Here is a 13,046-nt window from a genome sequence, read left to right as displayed (position 1 = left end):
CCGCTCCGCTCCCCGCCTCGCTGCCGGCGGCGCGTCCCGTTACTCCGGCAACGGCGCGCGCCGGGGCTGCGCGAGGTCGGAGGGGACGGGGCGGAGCCAGTAGGAAGAGGCGGCAAGATGGCGTCTACGGCAGCCGGGAAGCAGCGGATCCCCAAAGTGGCGAAGGTGCTCGGGGGGAGGCGGCGGCGGCGGGACCGGGGGTGGGGAGGGTGGTCGGGGTGGCGGGCGGGCGTCCGTCCGTCCGTCCGCCCGCCCGCCCGCCCTCGCCGGGCCCCGGAGCAGCGCCAGGCGCCCGGGAGCGGCCTGGCGTCGGCCTCCGGAAAGCGGGTCAATGCGCCCGGTTAGCTTCGCGGTGGCATAGCCATGCCGGAACGGGGCGTGAGGCACGGCCGGCTGCCGTGGCCCACTCCGGCCGCCGCCCCTCCTCGCGGCCTCGGGGAGTTTTGCCTCTCCCCGTACCGTGCCCCGGGCAGGAGCCGCGTAGGCTGGGGCTAGCGCTGGCCAGAAGGCCCTGTCCGCCCCCGGGGGCCTCCGCGTCCTTCTTCGGCAAATACCGAACCTAGTAAGCCGCCGACGTAAATTAGGCCGGAGTGGGGGGGGGGGGGGGGGGGAGGTGTTTGCATTAGAAGGAGAAAATGTGAATCGAGCCCCCTTACTTTGCAGGTGAAAAATAAAGCACCTGCAGAAGTTCAGATCACAGCAGAACAGCTTTTAAGAGAAGCAAAAGAGCGAGAGCTTGAACTTCTTCCACCGCCTCCGCAACAGAAGATCACAGATGTTGAAGAGCTAAATGACTATAAACTCCGGAAGAGGAAGGTAAAGGGGGAAGAAAAAAAAAAACCCACCTAATCTTGATGTTCGTATAAAGTACTATTTTACTGTGCTTTAACTTAAACAAGACAGAGTCTATATTACTTTTGGATTTTCCAGGTGAATAACAATTCTTGAAAAAACCCAATGTTTTCATAGAAAATGCTACTTTTGTGCAAAAATTGTAAGTTCAACAGGTGTCATTTAGCATAAAATTTGGTAGTACGCATCATCTCACATGTGAGCACGCTCAGTACATTCACAACATTGCAAAGGTAATTACATACATGTTTTATATGGAGCTCCTTCATCAGCACTAGTATCTGGCCAGTCAGCATGACAGAACATTAGCAAGCTTTACAGTAACACAGCTGTTTTTTCCACCTCAACTGTTTAAAAAAAAAAAACAAACCCACAGTGTGTTTGCAAGTGATATTTCTATTCTGTATAATTATGGTATTACTTAGCACACTTTAGAACACAACTTTCTGCACTAATCATGGTTGTGTTTGATGATTGTCTTGAAACTTGACCATTTTGCATGTGAGATTTCAGGTGTAATTTTTTCTTTTTTTATTTAGAGGAATTGCTTTGCTTGTGCAAACTTATCTACGGTTTTGTTCTGCTTTTTCCTTTAATAGTTGCTGTCCTGGATCAGCAAAGCAAGCATAGCCCTAACAGGGAACTTTAAATGTTTTCAGCACTCAGCAATTTTTCTTGGATACAGACAGCATAAGCTAGGTCTATCATTCCCTGAAGCATGTATGCATATGTTCAGCACTGGCAACTGTTGCAGTGCAACACAGCATCCCTGTACTCAGCCCTGAGTGGGTGTTCGTTTCCCTCCTTACTGTAGTGGCTAGGACTTCTTGTGAAGACTTTGGGCCTTACGGTGCTGGATGCTGGTGTACCTCACTCAAGCACACGCAGAGCAAATGGAGTCAGATGATCAACACCACAGCACTGCAGAAACAATGTTTGATGTTAACCTTTTTTCATCTCTCATATGAATGGCAGTAGCAAGCCACCACATTAACTGTGTTAAACCATGTTTAGCCACAAGTTAAATACCAATAGCATTGATCCTGACAATAGCCAAACACAAGACTGAAGGTGCCCTCACCATTGCACTGAGCAGTGAAATTTGACCAGCACAGTTGATGTCAGCATATTAAATCCAGGGAATGAGAATAAGGCATCTTGCTTTAAAAAAAAAAAAATTTTAGAACAATGAAACACAAAGGTCAAAGTGAATAAACTTGTGCTGGTGCATCCAAGTACATTCAGGGTTGTCTGCAATGACTGGTTCCGTCTGTCCAGGTAATGTTGCTATTGAAACATTAAGCAGGAGATTAAAAAAAAAAAAAGTGAGATTTTAGTGCTGTCAGTTATTATTCCACCAGAATTTCAGGTATCAGGTTGCAGGGACTTGAGTTTAGTCCTAATCTGTATGATGAACAACACTTCTATCTTCTCTGTTATGCAATTTTTAGAAAGTGTTGTATTGTGTATGTTTTGTTGCTACAACTGCATGGGTGTGAGACATTTGGAATTCATTCAAATAATAATAGTATTCCATAAGCCATTTACAACAAGATTGGTCTGCACAGAGGGATTTCTTACAGAAATAATTTTCTCCTCAGACTTTTGAAGATAACATAAGAAAAAACAGGACTGTTATCAGTAACTGGATAAAGTATGCACAATGGGAGGAAAGCCTGAAAGAAATACAGAGGTAATTATGATGCAGCTGCAGACATCTCTTATAAACCTTTTAAGACACATGTTGACAAACCATCAAAGTCTTGGAGGCATGTTATATGCGCAACTTACCTCTTTGCTTTCCAGAGCCCGTTCCATTTACGAGCGTGCTTTAGATGTAGACTACAGAAATGTCACACTCTGGCTGAAATATGCAGAAATGGAAATGAAGAACCGCCAGGTTAATCATGCCCGAAACATTTGGGATCGAGCCATTACCACCCTCCCCAGGGTGAACCAGTTCTGGTACGTTTGCAGAGAATGGAGCATTGCTTCTACCCCCAAAGACTACAGATCATTTTTCTGTTTTGGTATCATGCAGAAGTGCATCGTTGTCTGTTTCTCCAAGTCTTCAGCCTAGTCTGAAAAAAAGAGGAAGGCTTAAGTTTTGGAAAGGTTTTGTACTTTTCAAGTGGTAAGGGTATTGGGAGAGAAGGATATTTGTGTACCTGCATGCTGCCAATCACAGCAGTATCTATAGGCATTTCTGGGGTGCAAGTGGGGAATAGGTGAAGAAATCTCAGTAATGCTCTTATTAAGCACTCAAAAAAATCCTTGTAATTTATGCGTTTACTTGTGATTGTAAAAACTTGATCTTGTTTTCCAAGGTATAAGTATACTTACATGGAAGAGATGTTGGGGAATGTTGCTGGATCACGTCAGGTGTTTGAACGGTGGATGGAGTGGCAACCAGAGGAGCAAGCTTGGCATTCTTACATTAACTTCGAGCTGAGATACAAGGAGGTGGACAGGGCGCGTACCATTTATGAGAGATATATCCTTTTTAGTGTATTACGACTGGCCAAGGTTTAGGCCTGCATTCTTCATTTCTATTCTGTCATCTATGTCCAGCTATGTCCCTGTGCTCCTTTTTACTGTGGTGTGCTGGGAGTAAGCCACCATGCTGAGAGCCAGCAGTAGGTATTAAAAGCATGTTTAGTATATGCCTCCAAATTCAGTTACATGAATGTACATCCTGCCACAACAGTGTATATTTAGAGAGCGCTCATGCTTCCAGCTTTTTTGCAGTCATCATTTGTTTCAGATTTCTCCTCCTTAAACTTCTCCCTGACCCTTGCTTGATTTTTATCCCTTTTTAAATTTTCTTTTAAGTTCTCCGTACAGCACAAAGGCTTTGCATGCTTAGAGCTGTTTTGTGCCTTCTTCCCAGCTGCATTTTTTGCATACACCATCCTTGGGAGTTGTTTCATATGGTCTATGACCTTGTAGTCACTGGGAAGAATGCAATTTGAAATGTCCAATTCGACCGCCACTGTTTCTTTAACAGACCTCTACTTGTTATTGTTCATCCTGATGTTAAGAACTGGATCAAGTATGCCCGCTTTGAAGAGAAGCACAGTTATTTTGCTCACGCAAGGGAAGTATATGAGAGGGCAGTAGAGTTCTTTGGAGAAGAGCATATGGATGAGCACTTGTACGTGGCTTTTGCAAAATTTGAGGAGAACCAGAAAGAAGTAAGACCTTCTTAATAATACATCAGACTAATACCAACCGCCCCCACAAGATTTCTTCTTGAATATCATACTCAAGGCCACTTAACATTTGCTGCAATACTTGTGTCTTTCAGCACCTTATGAGATATTGTTGTTGTAGTCCGAGTTAAGGAGACAACTCTTTGCTTAGCTTCTGTTTGCCTTTTGGCAACATCAAGGAAATATGTTCTAAGAAAGGTGGGCACCAAACCTGCCAAGCCTGAGAATAGTGTCATCGGATCAAATACATATCCTCAAATTTATAAGTTTCTGAGAGGTTGTAGGCCTGCATGATAAAAAACTGATTTAGCCGTGTTTTTCCCAGACGGTCTCTTTAAAGTGCCCAGGCCATTAAGGAATTGAAAACATTCTGTGAACCCAAAACCCACCACCTCTTAAAAATATTCCAAACCTGTAGATGAATAAGAGATGGTCAGTTTTGGTATTTACAGAATTTCCCTCCCCCCTGCCCAAAGTTTACTCTTCAGGGAGATCTGTGTTAGTCCTGTCCTAAAACAATCACTTACATCGAGATACTCTTATGATTCTGTATTCTATTAAATATTGCTAAAAGCTCATTGAGAAATTGTGGAGGGGGACAGAAACTGCTTTGTAAATGTTATTCACATGATATTTAATATTTTCAGTTTGAAAGGGTAAGGGTGATCTACAAGTATGCCTTGGACAGAATTCCAAAACAGGAGGCCCAAAATCTCTTCAAGAATTACACCATCTTTGAGAAGAAGTTTGGAGACAGGAGAGGAATTGAAGACATCATTGTCAGCAAGAGGAGATTCCAGTATGAAGAGGAAGTGAAGGTATGTATTACAAATATTCTCTGGGCTCACCATACATCCAGCTGCTGCTTAAGTTACATGAGTGTCTCCTGATATGAAGGTTGATGAGTTTTATGTTACCCTTGATACTCAGTCCAAGAAAATACCAAGAGAATGCTGTTCTTTTTGGTGACAGAATTCCATCCATGGGGGAGAAAATGATACTTGCATTCACTGCTTTTTTGTTTCTGCATTCTCATGTAGATTGTGGAGCCCAAGTTTTTTATTGCACTCAGAGCTCTGTACCCTTCACACTCATCTTAAGGGATGATGCAGTTCAGCTTGTAACTTACTACTTCACTTCTGTTATGCAGTAACCGTCACAGGACACCTCACATGTATAAATACCTTTTTGTGAGAAAACAGGTGTGCTACACCTTTCTACTATTCACTGAATACTGCATATTTCATCATTTCTTCTTCCCTTCTCACAGTTTGGTTTGTTTGCCTTCACTTAAAGAATGTTTGTAGGTAAAAAATAAAGAAATAAATGCACTTTAACCCACAAGCTCTAGCTTAAGCATACCTGAGACTGACAGTTTTCATTGATATTCTGGTGATCTATTTTAAAGGAGAAATTCTGAATAAAAACTGTAAGTAAAGGAACAGGGTCTGTTATTTGTAGTTACTGAAGTTTCTTTCCCATTTTCCCTGCTCCCATCTTTCTGGAAGGCAAATCCACATAATTATGATGCCTGGTTTGACTACCTGAGGTTAGTTGAAAGTGACACGGATGCCGAGACTGTCCGAGAAGTGTATGAAAGAGCCATCGCCAATGTTCCCCCGATTCAAGAGAAAAGACACTGGAAAAGATACATCTATCTTTGGATTAACTATGCATTGTACGAAGAGCTGGAGGCAAAGGCAAGTAGTAAGAACTCAGGTTTTTTTCTTTCCTTTCCAAGCATTTTCCTTATATTAAATACTACAGATATTTTAATAAGAAAATCGAGAACTAAAAATACTGCCTTACTTGTTTTGTATAACTAGCTACAGGATCTGCTATTTAAATACAGGGTTTTTTTCCCCTTCATTTTTTTCTCCTATGCATAGGGGAAGAAAATTATTTCAGTTTCACCCCAATTCATCCAGAAACCCACTGATAATAAAAGCAGAAGTAGGTCTTTCTAGCCCCATCTGAATTGCCTGTTCCAGGCTGTTATGTGAACTTGGGAAATAGTTTTATATTTAACAAAACTATTTGTGAAGTTGTTCTGTGAAGCAGTCAGATTCTTGCTACCATGGCCTTCTGAGGCTGTACAAGTATTTCTTCTGTTATCAGTCATGTAACATTGTAGCTACACTTTTTTGTAAAATTGTAGTGCAGTATACCTATTCACTGTCTGTTAAAAGAGAAAAGACTTTTTTCCCCCCAGAATGGGGACACTTCTGGTTTTATTGTCAAATTCTTCGTGTTGAATCTTATTTTGAGAAGATGACTTTTACTGATTCTCAGAAGCTACCATCTTTGAATTGTGCACACTAAGTAGATAAGTACATTTATATCTTAAGCATATACGATTCTAAACAACTTAACAATACTGTTCTGCAATTTTGCAATCATTGCATGATTCAAAATACAGTGTAATCTTAGCAGCAAACAAAGTATTTAATTTTACCTGTTCTTACAGGATGCAGAGCGAACCAGACAAGTGTATCAGGCATGTATTGAGCTCATTCCCCACAAGAAGGTACGGTTCCTCCAATGGTTTTTATTGAGTCTTGGATTAAAATTCCCAAGATAAGATCCTTTAGTTCCCCCCCACCAAGGTTCAGGCAGGTAAACAGCTTCAAATGGCTACTAGCACATTCATGAAGACTCTGCTCAGGACTTTAAATACTCCTTCCAGTTTCTCATGATGCCCATCTTCCAAAATTGATAGATTTTTTTTTCAAGCTAAGGTGTTAGATGGCTGTAATTTGCATTATCAATGGGAAATAGCAGGCCACACGCTGATGTCAGATTTCCTCATACAGATGGGATGCAAGGGTTTCTCCAGTATTTTCAAATTATTAAGCATGCTCTAAGAAGCTGAAATAACACATAGTCAGAGGGTAGTCTAGTACTATTAAGTAGTAGGGAAGATCTCTTACCTCTTCTTTACCCACTTGTGTTCTTCCTCAGGTTGGTCCTTTTATAGCTGCTCTTAGCCTAGTTACTTGTAATCCCTGCAGAATACTTGTTGCTCTCTTTTATATGGGATTACCGCCTTTTATAGCAACTGTTTCTAATTGTCTAAGGGTCCTCCTTGAGGGAGGTGCATTTGATAAACCATCTTACAGGTGTGTATTCCCCATTACAGTTGGTCTTCAAGACTGATTTTTTTGGTTTTGTGGTTTTTTTGCCAGTGAGCTTTAACTAAAATATCCACATGGCCAAACCCTTAAAACAATTAATCAGCATTGCCTTGGAATGTCAAGAAATCTTAGTTCATGTACTTCCTTTTCTAGTTTGTCATTAATCATGTCACCTGAGTATCAACTGTGTAGATTAGGATTAACCTGTAATGAAGAGTTGATTAGCTGTTAATTGATTCAGTGATAGCTGATATTTTACCAATCAATCGATTAGTTAGCAAGCCATTTTCTCTGTGAGAAGACTTCTGTTCTGGCCCTTTTTGCTTTCATCCATTGTGGAGTATATTGTCCTGTTCTAGAAAGGTGGTTTTGGATTATGAACTCTCAACTTTTCAGCAGGAAAACACTGAGATCAAATGCAATTAACTGCAGTAGCAGTAACATCTTGTATAGACAGAATGATTATTTTTTTAAAGAACATATGCAGTATTTTTTACCAAGCTTCCAGCCTAAGCATGATATTGTTCTTTTTCTTTCAGTTTACATTTGCCAAAATATGGCTGCTGTACGCACAATTTGAAATACGCCAGAAAAATCTTCCACTTGCCAGAAGAGCTTTGGTAAGCTTTTGTTAATTCCCTAATTGATTTTACTAACTAACAAGGGAATGGCATTAAAAGATCTTAAATTGTCCTTTATAAGTTGCTGTTTTAATCCACTTAAATAAAGCATCCGAGAAGTCTGCAGGGACCGGTATTTACTGTCATGTATGATTTAAAAAGAAGCGTAGCTTGATATGGTGAATTAGCCACGGGCAGAAATGAATGCAGCTTTCTCGTTTCAGCTGACAAAACACACATCTGAATGCACGAGTACCCCAATCAGCTTAGTGCACTTGGAAATTTTTAACTGCTGCTGATTTTTTTAAATGATACTTGTGCTAACAATAGCATTTTAAAAAGTATTTTAAATAAATAGGAGTTTTTGACTCTCAGAAATTAAGACCTGCCGAATAGAGCATTTGAGTCCCAGCTACCAGGTTGCTGATAGGAGCAATCATGGGGACTTTGGGCAGGCTCAGGAGCTTCTGTGTGAATTCACTATGTGAATGTCAGCATGTCAGAGAACAATGGAGTACATTTTAGCAGCAAAACGTTTTGAAATGAAAAACTTTCTTTCCCTTCAGTTCAGATATTCTAAATAAGCTCAGTGATAGCATTAGGAATTTTGAGAGAAAGCTAATGTTGGTAACAGTTGAGGTGGTTTGACTTTAAAGAGGAAACCGATGGGGTTTCCTCCAAACCCATGACACAGCTGTGATAAGAGCGTAAACATAAATGGCTTTCTGTAGCTGACACTGGACCAAGTCTGCCCCCAATGTGCTAGTAAAGCTTTGTCTCTTGAGCTGGACTCCTGCCCGTGACCAGAAAAAACTGAAACGGAGGGGTTAAGTCCCTTGTGAGGCTGTTATTGTCTCCCTGCAGGAGAAGTCAACCATCTGTCCTGAAGCATGCTGCTGTTTAGCTTGGCTTAAGATACCATTGCTCAACATTACCATAGTCACCAGTCAGCACCCTGCTTCTGGCTGCCTTTTTTTTTAAGGGGTAAATGTTATGGTAGATTCTGGAAAGGGTGCTTTGGCCCATCCAGAAGTATAAAGTTTCCTCAGTTTCTTTTAGGCTTCTGTTTTGTTGGTCTTTTTCTCTGTTGTTGTTTAATTTCTTTGACAGACTTTTTTTAGGTCACCTTTTTCTTGTTTTGGAAACCAGATTTTGCTGCTGCAGCCATAATACTTGTTTGGACCGGACCCAGATTTGGCAAGCAGTTTCCTTCTTTCTTTTGCAATGAGTTGACTTTGAACCACCTCTTTGGCAGAAGCCTTGCTCCTGTCCTGAGGTGAGGGTCCCGCACTGTCACCATGCAGAAGAGAAGGTCCAGCTCCTGATGCTAGGGCTCTCATCAGCATGCAGTCAGCACCTTGCTCTGCCTTATTTTCACTGGCTGCAGATAGTGTGTGGATTCTTTGTTTTCCCAGGGTCTGAGAGATGCTGGGACTTGGAGACAGGAGATCAGCTAGAGCCTATGCTGCTTAAGAAAATAGTAATGGGGGTGTGAGGGGGGAAGAACTGAGCATATTTTGAAATAGAAAAGGCGTTTGTAGAGCTGGAGTGCCGTAATGATGACCAAACTGATATTCCCAAGTGGTGGTTTCCTCCATTTTTACTAAGTACCAAGATAATCAATGTCTTGGAAAGTTGTGCAGAAGAATTGTAGTAAGGGAATTTGATCTCAAATTACTTAATTCACCTTAGCTTGAGGGAACAAAGGTTGCAGTGCTTAATAAATAATACTTGTCTACAGAAGTGACTCAAACAGTGAAGCTCACTACATACCTGTCTCAGATATGCCCATTCTTAACTCTTGCTTTAAAAGATTCCTAAATTAAGATTCAGAGACTGCTTTCTCACAGCTTGGCACCGTGGCTTAGGACAAACAGCTTTTTCAGATGCTGAAGCGTATCAAAAAGGAAATATTTTTTTAAAACATTATTCTCCATCTATCTGTTACCATAAGTCAGCAGGCAGGGTGCATGGACAATTCTCTATGCAATGATGAATAGCAGTGGTGGTCCAGGAGACAGTTTCTTTTGTTATAATTTGTTTTATAAGATACTTGGGAACTGCTTACCTGGAAGACTGGTACAGGCTGGTACTATGCTTTCTTCAGCTTTTGATGCAAGATGAAGTGTTCATTTGATGAACCAGGGTGAGTTTCAACTAATAACTTTGTGGGGAACCCGTGTTATGTAAAAGTGTAACAAGTTAGAAGGTTTTCTGCTTTCAGAGTTTTTGTTGATGTTTATGGATGCACACTCGTTTTGCATTTTGTTGGATTTCGTACTGGCCCTGACCAGAGTCTTAAACTCTGCTCAAAAGTGAATTTTAGTTCGAATACTAGAGAGTAAACAGATGTTTAGAAAATAGAGTGGGTTTTTTTTTTCCTTGCAAGATCTTTAAGTGGCTTTTTGGTTTTTTTGCATAACAGGGGACGTCCATAGGTAAATGTCCAAAAAACAAACTGTTTAAAGGTTATATTGAATTGGAGTTACAATTGCGAGAATTTGATCGTTGCCGAAAGCTGTATGAAAAGTTCCTGGAGTTTGCACCGGAAAACTGCACATCATGGATTAAATTTGCTGAACTAGAGACCATTCTTGGCGATATTGATAGAGCCCGTGCAATATATGAGTTGGCTATTGGCCAGCCCCGGCTAGACATGCCAGAGGTAAGGAGGTAGATGAACTTTACAGTTGGCACAATTTTAAGGTATTTATTACAGAGTGTGGCTAATTAAAATGTAAATAATCTACCAGCTTGAACAGAACTGCTTACCATAGTGGCTTAGCCCATGTCTCATTAATTTAGCATCTGTTTCTTAGCAGGGTATGCAGGACTATAAAACCCATGATAAAACACGGAGGGTAAAGCGTGCTTACAGGAGTAAGCTAAATGGATTATGTGCACAAGATTTGATATTGCTTAGTTGTAATCCTAGCCTGTACAGTCAATAAATACTCAGATCTCTGAAACTTTTTTCAGAGAAATTTCACATTTATCCATGCCTCTCTTTTTTTTTCTTTTTTTTTTTTTTCAGTTTCTCCCCCCCCCCCCCATTAGCTCAGTGTGCTATGAACATGAGAGACTTCTCTTTTGCAGGTTCTTTGGAAATCCTACATTGACTTTGAAATTGAGCAAGAAGAGTATGAGAAAACAAGAAATCTTTACCGTAGATTACTTCAGCGGACACAGCATGTTAAGGTATGTCTGGGTATCCGGAATGCAGAATTGGTCTTGAATCTGGTCCATGGTGGATGGAAACCCTTGACTGCTTTGATTGTGTGACTTTTTCAAATCAACAGTGAACCTAAGGTCAGTATCGTGTCTGTGCCATGAAAAGGGGAAAGAAATTTCTGAATTACATATAACAACAGGCATATCTTCCATGAAAGGCTTTGCAGAAGGTTTCCAAGCAGCCTTCCTCCTGTTTGAGTAGCTTTGGAATTTTAGTTGCAAAAACATTGCAAGGAAAAAACAGTTGGTATTTTTCCAATGTAGTTTGATGCTGTCATTTGACTAAATTCAGACAGATTTATCATGACCCAAAACAACCACAAGAAATTTGTCAGTGTGGCTTACGTGAATATTCTGTCTTGCCAAAAGGAGGCAGATTTCATATATGTGAAACAAACATGAATTTTCTGGGTATCTGCTTGTGAAAAAGTACTTTAGCCTTGCATTGACATTTGGTTTTTTGGCTGCTTTGGTTTTTTTAAACTGTCATTTAGCTATCAGGCTTCAGAATGGAGGTTTCAGCTTGGTTTTGATTTGCTTTCACCACAGGTATGGATCAGCTTTGCACAGTTTGAGCTATCTGCAGGAAGGGAGGAGAGTTTGTCAAGGTGCCGGCAGATTTATGAAGAGGCTAATAAGGCAATGCGAAACTGTGAGGAGAAGGAGGAGAGAGTCATGCTTCTGGAATCCTGGAGAAACTTTGAAGAGGAGTTTGGAACCGAGACCACTAAAGAGAGGATAGATAAACTTATGCCTGAAAAAATAAAGAAGAGGAGAAAACTGCAGGCTGAAGATGGGGTAAGGGGAAAAATTGTGCAAGTAGTCACTTTGAATCCTTGGTGGCTTTGTGCTGGGGTCTGGTACACAAAACAAAGTCGGCTTTGATGGATGCTGTAAGTGCATGCCAATTTTACTGCAGTAATTGAAAAAAAGTGTTGGCCTGAAATGTGCTGCTGAGCTCCTTGCTCTTCAGCAGGCTAGGTGGGCAGTTGATTCAGAGTGAAATACTCCTACCAAATGCCCAAGCTACCTTCACTTTAAACTCCTACTGTAGACAAAACAGCTTTAGGTAGTACTATGCAGATAGTGTTTGTTTCTTAACTTTGTTTGGGAAACTATAGCCAGGCTGTTCATCAAATCTGCCTGCTCATTGTGCACCGCAGAAGTAGTACTGTCTTACACCCATTCAGCTCATTGGTTTTAGCTGTTAGGGATGGTCTGACAAACATTGATTTTAATTTTATCTCACTGTTATGCTTATTAAAAGCACCTTCTAATAGCTAACATTAACATGCAAATTAAACTTGCTTTGTGGTATTTTTTTTTTTATCCCTAGTCTGATGCTGGCTGGGAGGAATACTATGATTATATTTTCCCAGAAGATACTGCCAATCAGCCTAATCTCAAACTGCTTGCTATGGCTAAACTCTGGAAGAAACAGCAACAGGAGAGTGAAGCTGCAGAGATGGATCCAGACAAAGACATTGATGAAAGCCAGTCTTAATACCTTGCCTTTCCCCGCCCCTTTTCTTGGGTATTGTACAGTATTTTCATTGGTGACAAATAAATGTATTTGAAGAGTTTTCCTATTATTGACTTGAGATGGTTTTTGTTCAGGGAAAAAAAGCACTGTACTGGAGTTGATTCCCTTTAATAGTCTGTTGATTTCCAGCAATTAAAAGGAAAGGTCATGGGGCAAGTGCAGGAGTCTGCAGCTATTACCAGTGATCTGAGAACTGGAAGAACTGGACAGCAGCTTTGGTATTAGCACAAAACCCACTGTTCTAAGGCTCATACAAACTATCACAGTACTGCTTAAGGATATTAAGATGCCAAGACAGCAGATCTACTTTTTTTTACTGAGAGAGATGTCTCTAACTATTCCTGATTGATTTTTCCAGTAATTCTCTAAAATATGTATTGATCATGAGGATGGTTGAAAACAATAAATCCTATTGACTGCAACCTGTTCAACTTCCTATCCAAGTAAGCTTTTA

General features: G+C 40.9%; 1 protein-coding gene across 1 annotated transcript; it reads left to right on the top strand.

Annotated features, from left to right (window-relative positions):
• Positions 1-45: 45 nt before the first annotated feature.
• On the top strand, positions 46-12,638 carry CRNKL1 (crooked neck pre-mRNA splicing factor 1). Its single transcript, XM_052783856.1, has 14 exons — positions 46-165; positions 664-816; positions 2,454-2,545; positions 2,659-2,817; positions 3,180-3,346; positions 3,868-4,046; positions 4,712-4,882; positions 5,573-5,764; positions 6,532-6,591; positions 7,738-7,818; positions 10,244-10,483; positions 10,915-11,016; positions 11,599-11,847; positions 12,386-12,638. The coding sequence occupies exons 1-14, from the start codon at positions 118-120 to the stop codon at positions 12,551-12,553; spliced, it is 2,061 nt and encodes a 686-aa protein (XP_052639816.1). The 5' UTR covers positions 46-117; the 3' UTR covers positions 12,554-12,638.
• Positions 12,639-13,046: the final 408 nt, after the last annotated feature.

The sequence above is a fragment of the Harpia harpyja genome, chromosome 4 (genome assembly GCF_026419915.1).
Source record: "Harpia harpyja isolate bHarHar1 chromosome 4, bHarHar1 primary haplotype, whole genome shotgun sequence".
In the NCBI taxonomy this organism is placed as follows: Eukaryota; Metazoa; Chordata; class Aves; order Accipitriformes; family Accipitridae; genus Harpia; species Harpia harpyja.
The sequence above is the reverse complement of the archived record's forward strand: the minus strand, read 5'-3'. Positions and strand labels throughout refer to the sequence as shown.